We start from the raw sequence: 22,500 nt of genomic DNA on the forward strand, positions 1-22,500 counted from the left end.
TCAAAACCGTTCAAAACCGTTCACACTCAGTAGTGAACCAACGTTTCAACATCGCTGTCATCTCTCTCATCTCTCTTATCCTGCCTGGCTTGTGGGAACACAACAGTACAATAATATTTCTTACAAAACGTATTCAAATGTATGAAAATTCAGTTTACTGTGTGTTACGCATTACAGTCCCTGCCAGGTCCCCTTCAACAAGCCCCAAAGATGCCAGATCCTAACCGTTGGAGATGGGGGCTTGTTGTGTAACCCTGCTTTAGAGAGGCGAGGGAGGGAGGGAGGGGTTTGTGTAACACTGTGTAAAGTCCTTTTTTTTGTGGGTCTTTGTGTGTTCTGTCTGTGTTCCCCTGTTGACGTTTGATTGTGTGAGTTCCTCCTCCGCTGGACTGGGTGTCTGCTGGGGGCTTTCATGGCAGACAGGGGGCTAACTCCGGCAGATCCACGCCTGAGCCTCCCTGGCAACAGGCCCAGGACCTGGCTCAGCGGGGTGGGGGGGGGAGAGGCTGGGGGGGGGGGGGGGGAGGCTGGGGGAGAGAGAGGCTGGAGGAGAGGGAGGCCGGAGGAGGAGAGGCTGGAGGAGAGAGAGAGGCTGGAAGAGAGAGAGAGGGTGGAGGAGAGAGAGAGGGAGGCTTGGAGGGGGAGAGGGAGGAGGGGAGAGAGGCTGGAGGAGAGGGAGGAAGAGAGGGAGACTGGGAGGGGGAGGCTGGAGGAGAGAGAGACTAGGAGGGGGAGAGGGAGGTGGAGAGAGAGGCTGGGAGAGGTAGAGGCTGGAGGAGAGGGAGGTTAGGAGGGGCAGAGGCTGGAGGAGAGGGAGGCTGGCGGGGGGGCTGGGGGGGGTAGAGAGGCTGGAGGAAAGGGAGGAAGAGAGGGAGGCTGGGAGGGGGAGAGGGAGGAGGAGAGAGAGGCTAGAGGAGAGGGAGGCTGGCGGGGGGGCTGGGGGGGGTAGAGAGGCTGGAGGAGAGGGAGGAAGAGAGGGAGGCTGGGAGGGGGAGAGGGAGGAGGAGAGGCTGGGAGAGGGAGACTAGAAGGAGGAGAGGGAGGAGGAGAGAGAGACTGGGAGGGGGAGGAAGAGTGTTTGTCTCAGTGTGATAATGTACCTATTCCACACCCTCTACCTCCCCCCTGCCTCCCCCCTGCCCAGCACCTCCCTGCCTGTGGTCTAACTGTGGTCTAAACTGGAAGAGGGTCGAACCCTTCGACCCCTTGGCGACCATCCCAACGTAACTCTCCTGTACCTGTTCCCATGGCTCCAGGAGTCTCAGGCTGCCTGGCTCCTCTCTGGAGCATTAGGGCTGAGAGGCTGAGAGGAGATGTGTTGTAAAAGATTCTGCACGGTGATTTGGTGCTCGATAGCGATAGCTGAGCCCCCTGTTTACCCCCTGCCTGACCTTGTCCTGCAGGCAATAGGTGTGTGTGTGTGTGTGTGTGTGTGTGAGTGTGTGTGTGTGTGTATGTGTGAGTATGTGTGTGTGTGTGTGTGTGTGTGTGTGTGTGTGTGTGTGTGTGTGTGTGGGAGGCAGTAGTGTTTGCCTTTCCGTGCTGCTGGCTGGTTTACCCAGGGAGATAACCTGGAAGTCCAGCCCCCCCCAGCCCAGACAGAGGAGGCACCTTGGGCAGGAGAAAGGCTGTGTGGTGACCCCTCCCTCCCTCCCTCCCTACGCTGGGGCTGGTCAGGCCTGGGTGGGGGTGGGGGTGGGTAGGAGGGCGGCAGGGGGGGCCCAAGCCAAAGCTGTGTTCCGATCACACAGAGTCTGCATGGTGATTGGATCTAATTGACAAGATGCACAAACCAACCAACTGCATGAAACCATCGCCCAGTCAGTACGCCCCCCCCCCCCAACCCCCCTACCCTACACTCCTTCACCACCCAGCTACCCAGACCCCCCCCCACCTCCCACCCCGAAACCAACGGCGACCCGCGGGCCATGTAATTTGTTTCAGACCACATCGTGTGTGTGTGTGTGTGTGTGTGTGTGTGTGTGGGGGGGGGGGTAGCACAGACTACCCTCTGAGAGAGAAGGGGGCGGGGGTTCACATTAGGGCTATCTCTCAGCTGGAGGTAATTATGAAGAGCATGGTTGGGGTGGGGGGTGGGGGGGGCTGCCCCATGTCCAAACAGCCCCAGGCGCTGTGGGCCTAGCCACATTTAGCATGCTCTCTTTAAGCGCCTCAAAATGTTGTTTTCATAGCCAAACAGCCACAGGGGCACGAGAGGCAGATTAAAGACCAAACTGTAAGTGTGATTACTAGATTGGGTCCATTCTGGTGTGTGTGGTGTGTGTATGCTTCACACATGCAAACACATGAGCAGAATTCAGGTCATGCTTTTGTTTGGTTAATCGTTGACGCAAACATACGACTTTGGAAGTACTCTGCTAAGCCTTGGCTAAGGGACATCATGGAGAGCATTGTCATTATCGCCACTCTGATGATGCACAGCCTTTTGAAATTCAACACTAATTCACATTTTGTTCTTCATGATGTCTACTGACAGGACCTATCGCTAAGCCACGCCCCCTTTGAAAACTCGGACAAACAAACAACGCTTCACTGACAGTGACTGACTGACCGACCGTGACTGAATGACATTCAATGACTTACAATGGCGGGAGTTGGCAAATTTCTGATTGCTTGCAATGTAAAGTAGTGTTATAGTTAACTAGGTAGTAGTGGGGATTACTCACTGAGTCCATTGCACTGCAATATTTTGGCTTGACTAGCGAGTGTGTCGTTGATTTCAACGTTGACATTTATTTCTTTTATTTATTTTTCAGAATAAAAGTCAGAACATTTGGATTGGTTGCCGACTTGTTCCCCCTTCCACCAGCTGCTGTCACATGGTCATGTTCTCTCATGTGACAGAGCCAAACCGACCCGGGGCTCAGCTTCTCAGCTGCACTGGGCTGGCCAGGTTACGTACCCACCAACACTGCTGTATCAGTGCTGGAAATGACAATGTGAATGGAACATACAGTAATAATAATAGTAATAATAATGCATTTTTTAATTGCACTTTTCATTCAAAAGAATCTCAGAGTGCTACAGAGTGAAAAATAAAGAAAACCCCCCAAAATAGTCTAAAAACAATTTAAAAGTTAAAAATAATTTTAAGTTAAAAACAGTAAAAAACACAAAATAAATTAATGAACACAGGTTCAACAGTCAACAGGTTTTTAGGCCTGTCTTAAAAGAGTCCAGGCTCTGTACTGCCCTTAGCTGGCTAGGAAGGCTGTTCCCTTAGCTGGCTAGGAAGGCTGTTCCCTTAGCTGGCAGGAAGGCTGTTCCCTTAGCTGGCTAGAAGGCTGTTCCCTTAGCTGGCTAGGAAGGCTGTTCTCTTAGATGGCTAGAAGGCTGTTCCCTTAGCTGGCTAGGAAGGCTGTTCTCTTAGCTGACTAGGAAGGCTGTTCTCTTAGCTGGCTAGAAGGCTGTTCCCTTAGCTGGCTAGGAAGGCTGTTCTCTTAGCTGGCTGGGAAGGCTGTTCCCTTAGCTGGCTAGGAAGGCTGTTCCCTTAGCTGGCTAGGAAGGCTGTTCCCTTAGCTGGCTAGGAAGGCTGTTCTTTTAGCTGACTAGGAAGGCTGTTCCCTTAGCTGGCTAGGAAGGCTGTTCCCTTAGCTGGCTAGGAAGGCTGTTCCACAGGCTCTGTACTGCCCTTAGCTGGCTAGGAAGGCTCGGTCCCCCATGGTGCGGAGCCTGGTATTGGGGACCTGGAGGAGCAAACTGTGGGGTAAATAAGTATTCAACACATCAACAATTCTGTAACTCCACATACTACTACTACTACGTAGCCAAAAGTATGAGGACACAATAATGGTCTCAAGCTGTTTTCTGTGGTTTGGGCTTAGGCCCCTTAGACCGAGTCAAGGGGAAATCTTGCGAAAACAACAATGTGATTCTTAGAGAATTGTCTGCTCCCAACTTTGTGGGAAGGCCAGTTCGGGGAAGGCCCTTTCTTGTTTCAGCACAACAATGCTCCCATGCCCTAGTGAGGTCCATAATGACACTGAGTTTGCCGAGTTTGGTGTGGAAAAACTTGACTGGTCTGCACAGATCCCTGACCTCAACCCCATCCAACACCTTTGGGATGAATTGGAATGCCGACTGCGAGCCAGTCCTTCTCGCCCAACGTCATCGGACCTCAGTAATGTTGTTGTGGCTGGATGGGAGCAAATGCTTGCAATCATGTTCCAAAGACTTCCCAGAAGAGTGGAGGCTGTTCTCGCAGAAAAGGCATATTAATGCCCATAGTTTTGGAATAAGACGTTCAACAAAAGCACATATGGATGTGATGTTCGGGTGTCCTCATCCTTTGGGCTGTACATGTAGTGTATTTCCATTGCAACTGTTACGCATGAAATGTAGACCCGACATTGGTATTAACTCAATAAAACGACATAACTAAAGAAATTGCAACATTCGTACAACAAACTGATCTCTCACAGTGATCAGGTGGTACTTTGGCCCGTTCTTCAACACAGACACGGTAGACATCTTGAAGATTCTGGGGGGGCCGCTAGAGAATCTTGACCTTAAGTTCCTTCTACAATTTTTCTATTGGATTTAAGTCTGGCCAGTCCAACACTTTTATTTTCTTCCTCTTGAACCAATTGAGAGTCTCCTTTGCAGTATGTTTTTATTGTTGTCCTGCTGGGAGATCCAGCCACATCTCATTCTCATCATCCTCATGGATGGCAACAGAGTCTTCTCAAGAATTTCCTGGTAGATGGTCCTTGGCTCTTGGGCTACTCTTCTGACTAACTTTCTGACTGCCCGGTCAGAACTCTTGTGAGGAGCTCCTGTGCGTGGCTGGTTGATGGTCGAGTGATGTTCCTTCCACTTGCAGATAATGGACCCGACGATGCTCATCTGAACATTTAGGAGTTGAGAAATCTGTCGATAACCAGTGCCAGTACTATGCTGCTCAACAATCTTGTTGCAAAGGTCTCGGGAGAGCTCTTTGCCTCTACCCATCCGATTTGATTTGTTTTGTTTGTACCCTAATGGTTTACTTGCATTCTGAGGTGGGAAAACCTTTTTCAAAGAGTGGAAGTACTTACCCACCAACATGCACTAACTAACCCAGCTGATTCTAATTAGCACATGTGGGAGCAGTTCATAGTTCACTCATTAGTGGCATAAGCTGGTTTAAGTGCTTTTTCTTGCGTTCAATACTTTTTTTTCCTGTGTCATTCCACTTTATTGCACTTAGCATTTTTACGGATTGGAATGTTACAATTTCTTTAGTTGTGTATTTTTATTGACTAACCCTAACCTTGTCTGGTCTAAACTTCGTGTGAATAACCATATATGGAAACCAGTTGAATTAAAACATTGTTGATGTGTCGAATACTTATTTCCCCCAACTGTATCTGAGCCGTTCCAGTACGGTTGAGTTTTCCCTGTAGGATATAACGTCTACGAGGGAACATTGGCCTAAGTCGTGAGTGACAATCTCTCTCTATTAGAGATAGATGGTTCTGTTCTAGATGGTTCTGTTCTCTAGAGGAGGGGTCAGTACCAGGCGGAGGGAAGGGTGAGTCCAGGGGTCGTCCACTGTCACAGCTGATCGATTTGAGGAAAAGTGGAGGTCACTTCACCTCTAGGGAGAAGGTCCAGAGGTCCAGCAGAATACACACCAGTGTATTGGTGTGACATGGTCGTCACGGTGACACGGTCGGCATGGTGACAAGGTCTGAGCCGAGGTTCTCTCTCTCCAGACACCATGGATTTTCCACGACTTGACTTTGACTTTCTTTCAACTAAGATTTATTGAGTTTAGGGTTAGGGGGTTTAGAGTCGAGAAAACATTCTTAGAGTGCAACCATAACATACAGTAACCTTTTGTATTGAGGAAAGGAAAAACTGTGTTTTTTGGGGGGGGAATTCGTATTGCTTTGAGGATTCTGTATTTTGGCAGGACTTCTTCAGCCCTTCTGTCCTCTGTAGACATACCCTCCTTTCCTGCTGGTCTCCGAGGGCTGCTAAACGCTGCCCCACAACCCCCTGGGGCTCCGCCGACACAGACAGGGGCGTCTGGGTGAAAGCGAGAGTGGTTTAGACTTGTTTTTCCACCGAGCGCTCCTCATATAACCATCATTATTCAGAAAACCACAGTTTGTTTTGGAGTGTGATTTATGAGTTCAGCTGACTTACAGGCTAGCATATCATACTTAGCGGCGTTTAGATGGCCGTGACAAACGGAGGCAGCATCTCTGAGTCCTATTTATCATCGTTGGGACAAACTGACAGAGTTTCGGGGGAGCGCAGGGGACATTTCAGTTTAGTTCACGTCCAACGGAGCAAACTGGCCTGGCAGAAATGGACTGAGTCCAAGTGACAGTTTGGGATCGCATGATTTTCGAGAATGATTTATAGTACTTGCATTGACTCATTGATTCATACCATGCTTACTTTCCAGACTTATGAGCTATATGAAGTGGAGTAATGGTATCGTAATGCTTACCTGTGACTAAGAAGTGTAATTACAGTATCCATAACAGTGTTTAACCGTAATTAACCGACTAACTAGCTAACTAAACAGTCTCAAGAGTTCAACAGGAAAAGTAACGGCATTTGATCTCCAGGAATAGGGATTTTCAAAGCTACTAGCCAGACTAATATCCATCTCTGTCTCCACCACATCTGCTACAAAGATGTCAGCCTGACTGACGGACAGCTCCTTCCCTCCGCTCCGGCCTGAACCAACCATTCATTTTTAGCCGTGGATCCATCGGTCTCGCTGAGCAAGACAAAGGGACAAATGAACCTTAATCTGCCTCTTCCTGTCCTGTTGGAAACTATGTGAAAGTGGAGGAAAGCTCTGAGGCTTGGTTGACCCCAAGGAGCCCACCCATTTCTGCAATCATGGAGGGGGAGAGAGAGGAAGAGGGAGAGAGGGGGTTTGGGGAGGAGGAGGGGAGAGGGGGTGAGGGGGAGAGAGGAAGAGGGGAGAGGGGGTTTGGGGAGGAGGAGGGGAAGGGAGAGGGGGTGAGGGGGAGAGAGGGAGAGGGGGTGGGAAGGAGGAGGGGTGAGGGGGAGGGAGAGGGGAAAGGGAACAGCTAGTGGGTGAGGGGGAGAGAAGAGAAAGGGTGATGAGGAGAGGGAGAGAAAGGGTGGTGAGGAGGGGTAGGAGGGGGAGGGAGAGAAAGGGTGAGGAAGGAGAGGGAAAAGAAGAGAAGGAGGGAAAGGAAGGGGGTAAAAAGGGAAAGCTGAATGTCTGAGGAGAGGTTTCTCAACAGTAGGTTTGACAGGCAGCTTATAGATACATGGAGCCACCCACAATGCACAGCTAGGGCACTTATATTAGCCGACTCTAAGGAAACTAGATTGTGGTCATGTGGTTCGGCTAAATATGTTCATATACTACAGTATCTATAGCAGGCCTCGACCACACTTAGCACAATACTGGAGCCCACATCTTCCCTATTACACATCACCCTAATTAACGACGATGTTCATTTTAACGACTTCTAAACAGACAAGATAGCAAACAGCAGTTATGGCTCTTAATCAGTCAATTTAGTCTTCAAAGACCTAAAGCAATAAATGTGTGGTTGTTCAGATTTGGTGTATCACTCCAAGGCTTCAAGTACCTCAGACATCTATCAATATAATTGCGTCTGCTCTTTAAAAAGCTCTCAAACTGACTAGAGACTACAGAGACTACAGAGTAATCGTCTTGAGGATTGGAACATGGCAGGCTGTCTCTTAATGATGCCTGTCGAGAAGAGCAGTTAGGCAGACAGATTATACCAAGTGGCCATTTCCTCTAGGATGAACAAGCACTAATAATGGATGTGCATGGATCAAATAAATTATGTATTGCCAACATCCAGATCCAAAAAACGTAATAAAATGGAAATGTTAATGTTGGAAGTATTGATGCTAAAACCTCTCAATGTGAAACCACTCATCGTTCAAATATCTTGGTCTGATTGTAGTCTGTTGCAGATAAAATAAGTCATTAGACAAATATTAGCTACTGTCCATTCCCCATTCCCTATCTAAGACTAGGTACTATAGTCTATCAACATTTGACCTGTCACAAATTGTTAGTACTTGGGTGATCCTCTCTTAGCTACTCAGCTCTGTCTATGTTCAAACGGACTGAGACAGGGACAGAGACAGAGAGAGAGAGACAGAGAGAAAGAGACAGAGGTGGGGCAGTGCAGAGCTCCATAGAGTCACTGGCTGGCCTGGGAAGACTTTCCTTGTTCTTTAATGCAGCCTAAGCTGATACTCTCAGCTCTCTCCTTAATGACCCGCTTAATGACAACTAGCCCCCGAGGCAGGATTACACCCCTGGACCGATCTGAGCAGGGCAGGCTGGGAGAGGGAGAACACCAGGGGAGGCTGGGGGAGGTAGAACACCAGGGGAGGCTGGTGGAGGTAGAACACCAGGGGAGGCTGGGGGAGGTAGAACACCAGGGGAGGCTGGGGGAGGTAGAACACCAGGGGAGGCTGGCGGAGGTAGAACACCAGGGGAGGCTGGCGGAGGTAGAACACCAGGGGAGGCTGGCGGAGGTAGAACACCAGGGCAGGCTGGGGGAGGGAGAACACCAGGGGAGGCTGGGGGAGGCAGAACACCAGGGGAGGCTGGTGGAGGTAGAACACCAGGGGAGGCTGGGGGAGGTAGAACACCAGGGGAGGCTGGGGGAGGTAGAACACCAGGGGAGGCTGGCGGAGGTAGAACACCAGGGGAGGCTGGCGGAGGTAGAACACCAGGGGAGGCAGAACACCAAGGGAGGCTGGTGGAGGTAGAACACCAGGGGAGGCTGGTGGAGGTAGAACACCAGGGGAGTCTGGGGGAGGTAGAACACTAGGGGAGGCTGGTGGAGGTAGAACACCAGGGGAGGCTAGGGGAGGTAGAACACCAGGGGAGGCTGGTGGAGGTAGAACACCAGGGAAGGCTGGTGGAGGCGGGAGGCTGGGGGAGGTAGAACACCAGGGGAGGCTGGGGGAGGTAGAACACCAGGGGAGGCTGGTGGAGGTAGAACACCTGGGGAGGCTGGGGGAGGTAGAACACCAGGGGAGGCTGGGGGAGGTAGAACACCAGGGGAGGCTGGGGAAGGTAGAACACCAGGGGAGGCTGGAGGAGGTAGAACACCAGGGGGAGGCTGGGGGAGGTAGAACACCAGGGGAGGCTGGGGGAGGTAGAACACCAGGGGAGGCTGGGGGAGGTAGAACACCAGGGGAGGCTGGGGGAGGTAGAACACCAGGGGAGGCTGGGGGAGGTAGAACACCAGGGGAGGTAGAACACCAGGGGAGGCTGGTGGAGGTAGAAATCAAAGGACAGGCTAGGTTGTAATGCATGTTTGATAGCATCCTTCATTCCATTACATGCATTACGATGAGCCCATCCTCTGATTTCTGCCTCCACCAGCCTCCCCTGGTTCCCCTGGTAACCACACAGCATGTTTACATTGAGAGTTGAGTGTAGGAACAGGAACTGATGCATTTGTGTGATTAATCAAGTTCAGATGATGTCTTATGCCCCCTTCCCCCCCCAAGTACTTGAAGTGATTTTTTTTGTGAGTGGGGCAGTCCCACTCATCTTTGTCATTTTATTGGACAGATACAGTGAAGACAGACAGGAAAGTAAGGAGAAGGGAGAGAGAGAGAGGGCATGTCAGCAGAGCATGGGCCGGATTCAAACCCATGCCGACATGGGCATAATATGTGTGCACTGGACCACCCCAGGCCTCAACTTGAAGTGATTTTTGTCCACGCATAGCGCAAGGCATGCAGTGCAAGGGTTAGCCTAACTAAAAGGTTAACAGACACAGAAACCCTAACCCTTTTGTCAAAATTGAGTTTTTTTACATAGTCTGATCCATTAGGTGTTTATTAATGCCTGTGTGGTGTTATTTTTAAAAGGTTGACATTTTTTAGTTAGTAATTCATAAAATACAAAGGTTCCATCTCATAAAACATAATGGAATGTAAAAACTTTGACGCTCAATATCTCTGAACTGCCCTACACGGAGATAGAACCTTATAATTCTTATAAAGCTCACGAACTGTTAACCCTAAGAGGTTGAGAGACGAACAACTGTCGTCTAACGTGTCGATCTTCCTCTGTTCCTCTCTTCTAGGATGTACTGGAAGTTTGTGCTGTCGGTCCTGCTGGCGGGAGTCCTGTGCGCCGTGGGGGGGGAATCCAGGAAGAACCGGCCGCAGGGCTCCATCCCGTCGCCCTTCAAAGCCAGCAGCAGCAACGGCAACACGTCCGACCGGCGCACCCGCAAGCAGGAAGTCCTGGCCTCCAGCCAGGAAGCGCTGGTCGTCACCGAGAGGAAGTACCTGAAGAGCGACTGGTGCAAGACGCAGCCCCTCCGGCAGACGGTGAGCGAGGAGGGCTGCCTGAGCCGCACAGTCATCAACCGCTTCTGCTACGGCCAGTGCAACAGCTTCTACATCCCGCGGCACATCAAGAAGGAGCAGGAGTCCTTCCAGTCGTGCGCCTTCTGCCGGCCGCAGAAGTTCACCACGCTGACCGTGGAGCTGGACTGCCCCGACTTGCAGCCGCCGTTCCGGCACCGCAAGATCCAGAGGGTCAAGCAGTGCCGCTGCATATCGGTCAGCGTCAGTGACTCTGGCAAACAGTGATGGCGAGAGATGGCACGCTCCCCTTCTCTTGTCTTTCTCGGAAACAACAATCCCCTTCGTGACGAACTGACGAACACTTTACGCCTTTCAAAAAAGAGACACGGTTTTTTTGTAAGACTATGAGTGATATGACGAGGGTGCGTTTTTCTTGTTGACGACACGGAAGGGGTCGAAGGTCGAAGGGGAAAGCTGAAGAGACTGAGAGCCTGCTGTTTTGCTGTTTTTAAAGCACTGTACTAAAGCGATCACAACGAGAGGAAGAAAGCCTGCGGAGGAGGGTGGTTCACGTTGCGCCCCCCCCCCCCCCCCCCCCCCACCCTTCCCCCTATGAGACACATGGACATTTCTGTATCAACCGCTGTATAAACCCAGTCAGTATGAACTCTGTCGGTCAACTCTTGGCTCGTCCCGGTGCCATAGCAACGTCTACACATGGTCACCATGGAGACCACGGTCGATAAGAACACACCACCTCCCAGCCTTTGCTAGGGACTGGGTGCTGGAAGAGGGTCGGTTATACAAAGTGAAGTTGGGGGAGGAGGCAGAGAAGACAAGCTTTGTCCCGATGGTTTTATAAGGTTCATTTCCTAGTCTTCCCTCCCTTATGACTTGTTAGGTGAAAGCACGGGGGAACTCCTCTACCAGATCCCTTCATATTAACGGATACAAGGGTAGACGCGCCTTTGGCACGATAGGGACACACCCCAGGTGTTCTGGCCACCTGCAGATTCCTTCCTACGGATCCACAACGGCACTATATCGTCCTGTACAAAAAAACACACCACCATTATAACTAGCGTGAGCATTATAGAGATTATATCAAACAACAATGGTACATTACAAGAAAATGTATATATCTAGAGAAATTAATAAATTATATACTTAATCTATCCCCACGTGGAATTCTGTTTGTTTTTGTTTGGTTTGTATTTCCATTTTTCAGGAATGTTGACTGCATTTGTCAAAGTTGGACGGTTATGAGTTGAGATGTTATATCTAAAACAATAAAATGTTTTGATGAACGACAACAGGTCTTCAAATGAACCAAGTCTTCAAATGATACCAGCACATGAAACCAAGTAAATTTGTTTATCCTTTTATTTTACATAAATTACACTGCTTCCAAACCAAAATATCCAGTTGACAGACACTTATTGCACATGAGGTGGAAACCTGGAAACAACTTCAGAAGGACAGACTACCTGCCCTGTGATCCAGGTACACTCCTACTCTGGAGGACTGAGGGCCTGACACTCTGGGCCCAACGCCCAACATGCGGGGGGGACTGACACTAAAAATGATAAGAGAAATTAATATGTTTAAGAATTTATTAACATCTTTATTACCGGTACATAGATAAAATCATACATATTATTTTATTTTTAGATGTGGAAAGCATGCCAGCCTCTAACGAGACTGAATAATGTGGCAATTGTCGAAACATGGAGCTGTGATGTCGTCGAGAAATGCCTTTAGCGGGCTCGCCACTATGGACGGACATAGAGAGATCTCTTCTCTGCTGTCATGTCATGTAAGTTCAGCTTTACAGTTGGACATCTGTGTTCAGGGTTAAGTTGATTTAAACATATGATACATTTGTTGACTTGATTTTTTTTCCTCCCATCCCTGCTTCTCATTTAAAAATGCTCGTTAAAGAGGGATTCCAAGACCATCTGACTGACTTCCCTGAAACGACCCAACAAAAAAAAAGAAACAGACTTTCTCCAGCGTGTTTTGCGTATGCACTACATGTGTATAACCTTATTAGGTAGGTGCGTCCCAAATGCAGGGCGTGACTTGTGAACATGTGAATGAAGTCCTTCAGTCTGTTTCATTGTCCGTTTGTCCGATCAGGAGGAGTCCTGGTGTGTGTGTGGTGACAATGACAATCTTGACTGGTTGGATGTGGATGATGTGGCCGGCAGAGAAAAGACCAGAAGGCTGTTGGTCTGCAGAGCAGGCTAGTGAGGGGGGGGGGGGGGGGGGGAGGGGGGAGGCTGCTGGAGTGAGAACTCCGTTCAGAAGGTTCTGGTTAAAGCCGAAGCGCTCTCATCCACAGGAACTGCGAAGTCCAACTTCCAACTGCCACTTTCTTCTTCTGGCAAATGGCCTCAGGAGAAACGCACCGACGTACAGCAGAACGTGGCTCATATCTTCATGCCCAGCTTGGCTTTCTGTGAAGACACATAAGTAAGTAAGTAACATGTATTTGTACAGCACCTATCCCAGACCAAGGGTCACAAAGTGCTTTACATATAGAGAGAACATAACAAAGAAGAAACATAATAAAACATAATAAAAGAGCGAAAGCCACAGCAGGTTAAAACAGGCAAACACGTGAAAATGAGAACAAGTAACAGACAACAGGTGAACAACAACATCAACAGGACACAGAAAGACAGGCCTTTGGGGCTATCCAAAAGCCTATCTATACAAGACAGTCTCTCGACCGAGCCAGCTGATCTAAGATCCAAGGGCAGAGACATTTCCAAAGCCTGGGAGCCACGGTTTGGAATGCTCCATCACCCTGGGTCTTCAGTCTGGCACGGGGGATAACCAACAAACCCTGGTCAGAGGACCTGAGACCTACTGGGGCCGTAAGGACGCAGTAGGTCACAGATGTAAGCATAACATGAAACTCGAGTCATGTACTTAAAGTAAAAAAACAAAAACGCCGCTAATAAGCAACGTTACCTCCTAGAAGACATGTCAGCTCCCCAGCTGATGCCCAGGGGCTTTAACTTAGTGTGACATGAGAGAGAAGTGAACTGGGAGCATTTAGTCTTGGGGAGTGTAGGCGATAGAGTGAAGCGACCCTCAATCTGTAATGCTCTCCACATTGGACCGCGGGTTGACATATGACTATCAATTTGTTGTATTCAATAAGTAGCTCTTTAAAATAAAAATAAAATGTGGTGTTCTAATGATTCCTTACTAAACACAACCAGTGCATTCTTTTTGGGAGTAATCGGTATTTATCTAATTCAATGAAATAGATAAATACCGATTACCCCCAAATAATGCACTGGTTGTGTTTAGTAAGGAATCATTAGAACACCATTTTATTTTTATTTTAAAGAGCTACTTATTGAATATAACAAATCTAAAGTAAACAAATGTACATCTCCAGACCACACTTAGTGTGACATGATAAAGATGAGGAACGGATGCGTGAAGGAAACGCTACTTACGATCCCAGAGGCGTGTTTGGGTTTGACACTGTAGCTGGCCTTCTCCTTGGCCTGTTTGAAACGCTCTTCGGCCGTCTTTAACCTGGGTCGCAAACAAAACAACAACAAATGTCACTGTTAGACTCCACAATGAAGCACAGAGGTCAAAGTTCCTGCCCCATACAGGAGGCCCTGTTGCATCACACAGAGAGAGAGAGAGAGAGAGAGAGAGAGAGAGAGAGAGGGGAGAGAGAGAGAGACAAAGAGAGAGAGAGAGGAGAGAGGGGAGAGAGAGGAGAGGGAGACAGAGAGAGAGAGACAGAGAGAGAGAGAGACACAGAGAGAGAGACAGAGAGAGAGAGACAGAGAGAGAGACAGAGAGAGAGAGAGAGACAAAGAGAGAGAGAGAGAGAGACAGAGAGGGGGTAGAAGACCTACTCTAAACAGACAGGGTTCCCACACCTTCTGAAACATCACATTCAAGCACCTTTCAAGGACTTTCAAGACTCAAGTCCCTCAAATTCAAGGGCCCAACACGGCAGTTTGAGACAGAACTAGATGAGAATGTATATAATAGGAACTATCCGCTCACAGACAACAATTAAAAAGAGAGAGAAAGAGAGAGTGAGAGGGGAATTCAAGCACTTTCAATGACCCATGTCTATTTTCCAAAACTTTTAAGACCTTGATTTCTTTTTCTCAAATTCACAAACTTTCAAGGATTTCGAGAACCCGTGGGAACTCTGTCAAAGTTCCTGCCCCATACAGGAGTTGACTCCTATGGCCCTGTTGCATCACACAGAGAGAGAGAGAGAGAGAGAGAGGGTGGAAGACCTTCTCTAAACAGACCTTTGTGTTCATTCAACACAGTCTAAAAGAGCCACGCTCGGGGTGATGATGCAACCAGGTGCCCCCGCAGCCCTGGTAGGTGGGGGCTGTGCTGGTATAGACCCTGACCCCCCCCCGAGCCATGGTACCAAAAGGTGCCCTGCCACCCTCCCAAAACAACACTAATCCCCCTGTCTAATGCCCCCCCCCCCCCCTAATGCCATGCTGGTACCAGCTCCTTTGCCTCCCACCCCCCCACCCACCCACCCTCCGTCTAATGCCATTCTGGTACCAGCTCAGCCTCCCCACCCACCCCCCCGTCTAATGCCACTATGGTACCAGCTCCTTTGCCTCCCACCCCCCACCCCTCCTGAATATTGGATCCCCCAGACCAGGGCTCCGGCCTGGGGTAAGGACCTGAGGGACACCGGCACGGCGCATCCGTGCCTGGGTCACAAGCGACCGTAATCACCCTTAAACCCCCTGGCCATGCTGGGCCAACCTACTGATCCTCACACACGGGCCTGCTGGGGAATAAACAAGTAGAGGGAGAGGGAGAGAGAGAGAGTGGGAGAGAGCGAGTGAGAGGGAGAGAGAGAGGGAGAAAGCGGGAGAGAGGGAGAGAGAGAGTGGGAGAGAGCGAGTGAGAGGGAGAAAGCGGGAGAGAGGGAGAGAGAGAGTGGGAGAGTGGGAGAGAGCGAGGGGGGGAGAGAGAGGGAGAGTGGGAGGGAGGGAGGGAGAGAGGGAGACAGAATGAGGGAGCGAGAGAGGGAGCGAGAGAGGAAGCACGCGAAAGAATGACAGAATGAGGGAGCGAGAGAGCTGTGTGTTACAACCATCACGCTGTCCCTCTCACACACCCACACCCCCCCCCTCCCCACACCCACACCCACACCCACACGGATACGTAGTGACTCCTGGTCAGGACCCTTGCGGCCCAGTGCTGCTGTGTAACGATACGGGTCGTAATCGGATAAGATCAAAACGGTTCAAACTCCAATAGTTCCACTTTCATGAACAGATGAATAGGGGTTCCCCAGGCCAAAGCTCAGGGGCAGGAGACAGTCAATCGGAGGGTTAAATGTTAAATGGTCATTCTATGACTTCTATATCTCTAGGGTTTAAATGGGGTTGAGCAGGCCGGACGGCTGTCCGTTGGAGACTGGTGGAGTCTAGCAGACGCTCCAGTCTCAGGCTCTGATGCCTTTGTTCTTTTTTGGGCAGTCCCACTCATATTTTTTATTTTATTGGTCCGATTTTAGTGAAGACAGACAGGAAAGTAAGGAGAAGAAGGGAGAGAGAGAGGGCATGTCAGCAGGGCATGGGCTGGATTCTAACCCATGCCGACATGGGCATATGAGTGCACTGTAGACCGCGGTGCTAGACCACCGGACCACCCCAGGCCACTCTGACGGCCTTTGTTGACTGTCAACCCCACGGCAGAAGGAAGCCTGACTACAGACCAGCTCTTCCTGTGTGCAGGCAGGCGAGAGAGGAGACGGACAGAACGAGGTGAGAACGAGGAAGAGGAGGGAGGAAGAGACAATGAAGGAGAGCGGGGGAAAGAAAGAGACGTAAGGAAGCAGAGAGAGAGAAAGCTAGACGGAGACTAGAGCGAGAGACTCGAGTCTCTTTAACTTTAACCGGTCTCGACGTATCTCCGTGTTGCAACAGTTTAGCTTAACCTCAGCGGTCGGAAAGTCCTTAAACCTGACACGCTCTTAACCGCCGCCGACCCAGAGCCCTGCAGGAAGCCACTGGAGGCGGATGACTGCGGTCCTCCAAGGCGGATCTATTTACGAGCCGACACTCCGCTTAGACACCTTCTTCTACTAAACGAGGGGTGAGAGGAGGAGGAGGAGAGGGGAGAGGAGGAGGAGGGGGGGTGAGAGGAGGAGGAGGAGAGGGGAGAGGAGGAGGAGGGGGGGGGGGGATATGCTGTACATTTCATCTCTAATTTCCTTGACCTCCAAACCATCAAAAGAAGCCACATATTTTCTCCAGGACCATAATTGGAAATGTGTGAGGCTACGGGAGGCTGTAATTGTCCCAAGTTACTGACACATCGGTGCTTTATGAGGGGCTGGCTTTGACGCCAGAGGAAAGTAGTCGTGCGGTCTCCCTGTAAAACCCCCCTGATAAGGGCCGTGTGCGTGTGTGTGTGTGTGTGTGCTTGTGGTTGTGTTTGTCTGAAGGTTCGGGGCTGTGCACTGCATGTGAACACTGTCAGTGTTTTTGTTGTTTTGTTTTGTTGTGATTAAAGGAAAGGTATTCAACAACTTTTTTTCTATAAATTTGTCCAAGACTATATTCCAAGAGGCAGGATGATAACAATCATATAGTAATATAATAATAATAATCATTTTAAGACTGTATATTTAAGATATAGTTATATAATAAGATAGAGTTTAATAGATAGTTTAATATAGTTAGTTTAATAGATGCAGTTTAATATAGTTAGTTATAGTTAAGATAGAGTTTAAGACCTTATATTCATTACCAAAGTCTTCCAGAGGTTTGGGAAACGGTTCTCTATTTCACTGTAAGATACCTGGAGGTGCGATCACAGGGCAAAAAGATGACGAAAATAACTAAATTAGACTTTCTACCATTGTAAAAAGCTATCCGATATAAAAACACAGATTTAATCTGTCCTTTGGGGGAAATAGAAAAGTCTCACCTTACATTAGAGGCACATTAAGCAAACTTGAGATGGATATATATATATATTTGGGGCAAACAGAAAGAGAGAAGCATCATTTGGAGGAAGATGAATCTGGTCTGTAAGTGCGCTCTCTCCCAGCCGTGCCACGGCCTGAAGTGTTTATGCCGGAGAGAGTTATGAGACCTCCATAAAAGCCTCGCCAAGCTGGAGACACGACTGCAGTCGTGAGAGAGAGAGAGAGCGAGAGAGAGAGAGAGCGAGAGAGCGAGAGAGAGCGAGAGAGAGAGAGAGAGCGAGAGAGAGCGAGAGAGAGCGAGAGAGAGCGAGAGAGAGCGAGAGAGAGCGTTTTAAACACCATGCAGTAACAATTTAGAGTTCAATGTTTTTAAAGAGTTTTTCAAGAAAAAAACAAACTTGACTACTACACAATGAGACTCCTGCCCTGTCCTCTAATAGAATCTTCTAGAAGCTTCTCATGTTCAGATGGTCAGAGAGCTCATGTAGCCCGGGCACAGTAGGAGAGCCTGGAGGTGTGTGTGTGTGTGTGTGTGTGTGTGTGTGTGTGTGTGTGTGTGTGCTCCCTTGGAGATCCAAATATGGCCTGTTTCTTCTCCACAGGGTCACGCTCCTCGTTCCAGAACTTTCTCCCGGCTAATGATTAAGGAAGCGGGAGTCTCAGGATCCTGACAATTACCAGGGAGGGGGGGGGGGGAGGGAGGGGGGGGAGGGGAGGGAGGGGGGGGAGGGGAGGGGGGGTCCCTCCGCTGGACCCGGGTTCAGCATGAGCAGTCACAGACAGGGGGGGGCGGGAAGGAGGGGTCCTGGAGGCCACAGGAACCATCTCCTCCTCGAGGTATAAAGAGACGTCAAGGACAGGTGGGATCATTCCTTTAATCGTGTCTTCTGCTTCTTGAACAACAAAAAAGAAAAGAACAAAATCTACCACCGGTAATTAAAAGATAATTGGTAGATCTTTTAATTGGTCAAATGACGAGATGAAAGTGAGAAGAAAGAACACACCACGTCGTTCTCGAATGTCAACTGGAGGATGTTTTAGTTTTGTCTTAATGATTTGACTTAATCACGCCTGGTTAAGTGGGGTCGTACGTGTTAACGAATGATGTAATAACGGCATCTTTTGTTTTGAGGAAATGTGAGGACCGTGACTAGAAACTAGAATTAAGGACACTGAAATAACATCTCGTTCTTCTCTGATAAGAAACGTCCTCCAGGTCTAAAGAGCCGTACTAAGAGGATAGAGCTCTCAGGTCTTCTGACGCTGGTTTTCTCTGTACAAAAGAAGAGATTTGGTGAGGCTGCATTCTCATTTTATGCACCCAGATTGTGTCTCACTGCCAGTTTACATTAGGGATGCAACCTCAGCACATACTGTATGTTCAAGTCAAGACAAAAAACCCATCTTTTTAATATTGCCTTTAAATGACTAAATAATTAAATGATGATTATATAATGATTGGAGCACTTTGAGCTGCAACGTTTGCAGGAAAAGCGCTATACAAATAAAAGTTATTATTATGAATATTATAATAAGGGGGAAGGTGAGCTGTGGTCGTTCTGATTGGGAGGTTATTTGAAGAAGTTCCTGAGGCGTTGGGTTGGAGGACAACCTCCACTTCAACAGCCACTTCACTTTGGCTTAGAAGGCTAAAACACTTCTCAAAATCACTCAAGCCAGTGTGAAGAGAAGGTCACTTGCCAGCCACTTCACATTCACAACGTTTTCTAAATGCGTGTGTGTGTGTGTGTCAGACAGACCCTGTGTCTGCTGGCTCAGAGCAGGACTCTGCAACGAGACACCTTTACACCCCCCCCCTCCCTTCCAGCAGAGATTCGCCCAGACAACGTGACAAATTAACGGCAAGCGACGCGCTAGGGTAGAAATTCTTTCAGCGGCCTTTCAGGTGCCGTTGGAGAGGAAAGGTAAACACAGGGCTGCTGATGCTGTGATTGAGAGGGGGGGGGGGCTAATGGAGGAGCAGGAAAGGCAACACTCCTGCAGTGTCTGGGCTGTGAGAACGTGTCCATCTGATAGTGGGGGGGGGGGTATGGGGGGCTATTCAGGAGAGAATCACTTAGTGGTGTCGGAGAGAGAGGAGAGAGAGGGTGGACTGTCAACCGTCTCTCTCACAGAAAGCCTCTTCTGTACGGCCGAGGCGCTAACCTTGGCGGAGTCGTCGGTTGTGTCGGCGTGGGTCTGGTTACACCTCATTAATAGGCGAGGAGACTCCTGAGCCCTGCCATCCCTGTCTCCCTGTCTCCGGTTAAATACCAGCTTTTACATAAGAGGTTTGTGTCAAAAGGAGGGAGAGGCGAGGCACTCTCTCTTCTGTGTTTCCATGTCTTCATGTCTGTTGATGCAGAGAGGGTTAGGGTAGCTATCAATTCAAATGAGGATTCGGAGGTGGGAGGTGGGAGGAGGTACCCCTCAAATTGCCTGGAAAACTGAAACAATCGAGGCCTCTTTGTTTACTGGTTTCCCCCCCACTTAGCCATCGTCAGGTCCCTGGCTTTTATTGTTTTAAGTCCTTTTATCTTCTCTTCTTTTAATTGTTATCATATATTGTATTGTGTTGCATTTTATTTAATATCTTACTATGTGCACTTTACCTGTTTTACATCTTTTTAGCACTTTGGTTCAGCTGCTGCTGTATGTAAATGTGCTATATAAATACAGTTGACTTGACTAACAAATAGTGAAATGGCAATCTGAACGATAAATGATGTGCCTCTCGCTGTTTTCTTAAGAGCCCATTTCCCTCCCCCTCCCCCTCAGCAGGTTAACCGTGCCCTGGAAGACTCTAGAAGGTCCGTCTCTAACAGAGGGGGGGCACCGCGGTAGGAGAGGGGGTGGGGGGTGAGAACGTTCCGGAACGTTCCGTATACGTTCAGAGGAGAAACCTGATCTAAAACTGTACATTTCCCGGGCTGATGTAGACAGACAGATAGGCACGGGTCCTTTGGTGGCTCAAATGAATAATGTAACAAACAGCCTTATCTTTATCTGTGCTTGGCGACGCAAGACCTAATTGGTTGCTTGTTGACTTTGGGAAGTTTATCGGGAAACCTCATCGAAACCACTGGAAGCTAGCCGTACGGAGCAGGGTATTCTTTTCATTATCGGGGTTGAACGACTTGATCTGGTTCAGTGGCGATTTTGCCCAAATTTCTTGAATGAATTTTAATGAGGCAGAGCAGATATAATCTAATACTAAACACATGAGGCATGTTATGGGAAAAACTTGTGTTTAAAAGACGAGTTTAGCGACAGTGACAGAATACTAATACAGGGTTAGGGAAAGACCCCCCCCCCCCCCCTCCCGATACTTGTTCTACACGGATACTGGAAAGCACGCGTGGTGGCCGAGGTTTCAACCAATCAGGGACGAGTTTCCTGAAAGCTTCGGAACACTAAAGACCTTTACATCGGAACACCCATCGCCTAAAATGTACTTCAATTCCATGCAAGGGTGGCTGTGTCTCAGGAGGTAGAGGCTGTGTCTCAGGAGGTAGAGGCTGTGTCTCAGGAGGTAGAGGCTGTGTCTCAGGAGGTAGAGGCTGTGTCTCAGGAGGTAGAGGCTGTGTCTCAGGAGGTAGAGGCTGTGTCTCAGGAGGTAGAGGCTGTGTCTCAGGAGGTAGAGGCTGTGTCTCAGGAGGTAGAGGCTGTGTCTCAGGAGGTAGAGGCTGTGTCTCAGGAGGTAGAGGCTGTGTCTCAGGAGGTAGAGGCTGTGTCTCAGGAGGTAGAGGCTGTGTCTCAGAAGGTAGAGGCTGTGTCTCAGGAGGTAGAGGCTGTGTCTCAGGAGGTAGAGGCTGTGTCTCAGGAGGTAGAGGCTGTGTCTCAGGAGGTAGAGGCTGTGTCTCAGGAGGTAGAGCCACCGTCTAATGATCGCAAGGTTGGCAGATCGGCGGTTCAAGTCGAGCCCCGGCTGGCCACGTATCGAAGTGTCCTTGGGCAAGACACTGAACCCCAAATTGCTCCCAGTGAGCGGGCCGGCGCCTTGCATGGTAGCTTACCGCCATCGGTGTGTGAATGTGTGTGTGAATGGGTGAATGAGAGGCCGTTGTAAAGCGCTTTGGATAAAGGCGCTATATAAGTGCCAGATCTACCAACTAGCCGCAGATTTACACCTCTGGTCCGGCACGCCGCCCGCTTTGATGTCTGGGAAAGGTGTAAGAAGTAAGAAGACCACCACGGGACCACGTCAGAACCTGTCGGTCGGGGAGGGGAGGGGGAGGGGCTCGCCATACATACGTGAGGGAAAATCCATCTCCCACCGAGAGAGAACGAATGGAAGGAATGCTGCCGGGCTGCCTGGCCTGCCACAACAAAGGACTCCTCCATCACTCAGTCAGGCCGGCCACACGGTGTAACAGGTTTGACCTCGCCGGGAGCTACATCACCCAGCCAGGTCCGACAGATAGCTTGCCAGGGAGGGTGGGGGGGGGGGCGTGGGGTTGTGATACAGACCTGTCATATTCTCCTTTCCGAGAGTTTTATTGCGAACAAATGTCGAGTGGGGCGGAGGGGGGGGTGGCATACGTATTTGAGGTATTGCCGCCACGTTACGATAGACCAGACAAGACAAGTGCCAGTTCTCTGAATGTAGAGCAAGAGCTCTCCAAAAATACACATAACAACCCCCCCCGGTTTGACAACACTCATTCAAGCAACCTGGCCGAGCATTAAAGTGCTAAAGCACCGAACCCCTGGGGGGGTAGGCGCATTCAAGTGTAACATTCCATCTCTTTCCATAACTGAGAGGGTAACACACTGAACACTTTACACGGAGTGTGTTGTTGTTTCGTTTCTGATAGATGAACGAGGGGTAGAGTGACTGACTGGTGTCCCTGAGCAACACAGAGACCAAGCACATTCTCTCAGGCTTACAGTAATGCACCCAGTAAGTTAACCAGGGCTCCCACACCTTCTGGAACATCACATTCAAGCACCTTTCAAGGACTTTCAAGACTCAATTCCCTCAAATTCAAGGACCCAACACAGCATAGTGTGAGACAGATCTAGATGAGAATTTATATAATAGGAACTATCCGTTCACAGACTCCCAAATTTCGTTGTTTGGTACCTGTACTATAGCAATGACAATAAAGACCATTCATTCAACAGTTAAAAAGAGAGGCTTGAATGTGTGAACACTGGATGGTCTCTTGCCTTCTCTACCACAGCACAGCAAAGCAATATACTGTGAAATA

General features: G+C 49.4%; 2 protein-coding genes across 2 annotated transcripts in view; one reads left to right on the forward strand and one right to left on the reverse strand.

Annotated features, from left to right (window-relative positions):
- Positions 1–10,095: 10,095 nt before the first annotated feature.
- On the forward strand, positions 10,096–10,608 carry grem2b (gremlin 2, DAN family BMP antagonist b; the record flags this gene model as incomplete). The annotated part of the gene is made up of 1 exon (XM_080541534.1): positions 10,096–10,608. The coding sequence occupies one exon, from the start codon at positions 10,096–10,098 to the stop codon at positions 10,606–10,608; it is 513 nt and encodes a 170-aa protein (XP_080397660.1).
- A 2,147-nt stretch (positions 10,609–12,755) lies between these two features.
- fmn2b (formin 2b) overlaps positions 12,756–22,500 on the reverse strand; it is a gene marked incomplete at both ends in the record, with an annotated part of 78,056 nt that continues 68,311 nt past the window's right edge. Inside the window, 2 exons of the mRNA XM_080541877.1 lie at positions 12,756–12,782; positions 13,800–13,881. Of these exons, the coding sequence (XP_080398003.1) occupies positions 12,756–12,782; positions 13,800–13,881 (109 nt within the window). The remainder of the gene's footprint in view (positions 12,783–13,799; positions 13,882–22,500) is intronic.

The sequence above is a fragment of the Nansenia antarctica genome, assembly GCF_963989245.1.
Source record: "Nansenia antarctica genome assembly, chromosome: 11".
In the NCBI taxonomy this organism is placed as follows: Eukaryota; Metazoa; Chordata; class Actinopteri; order Argentiniformes; family Microstomatidae; genus Nansenia; species Nansenia antarctica.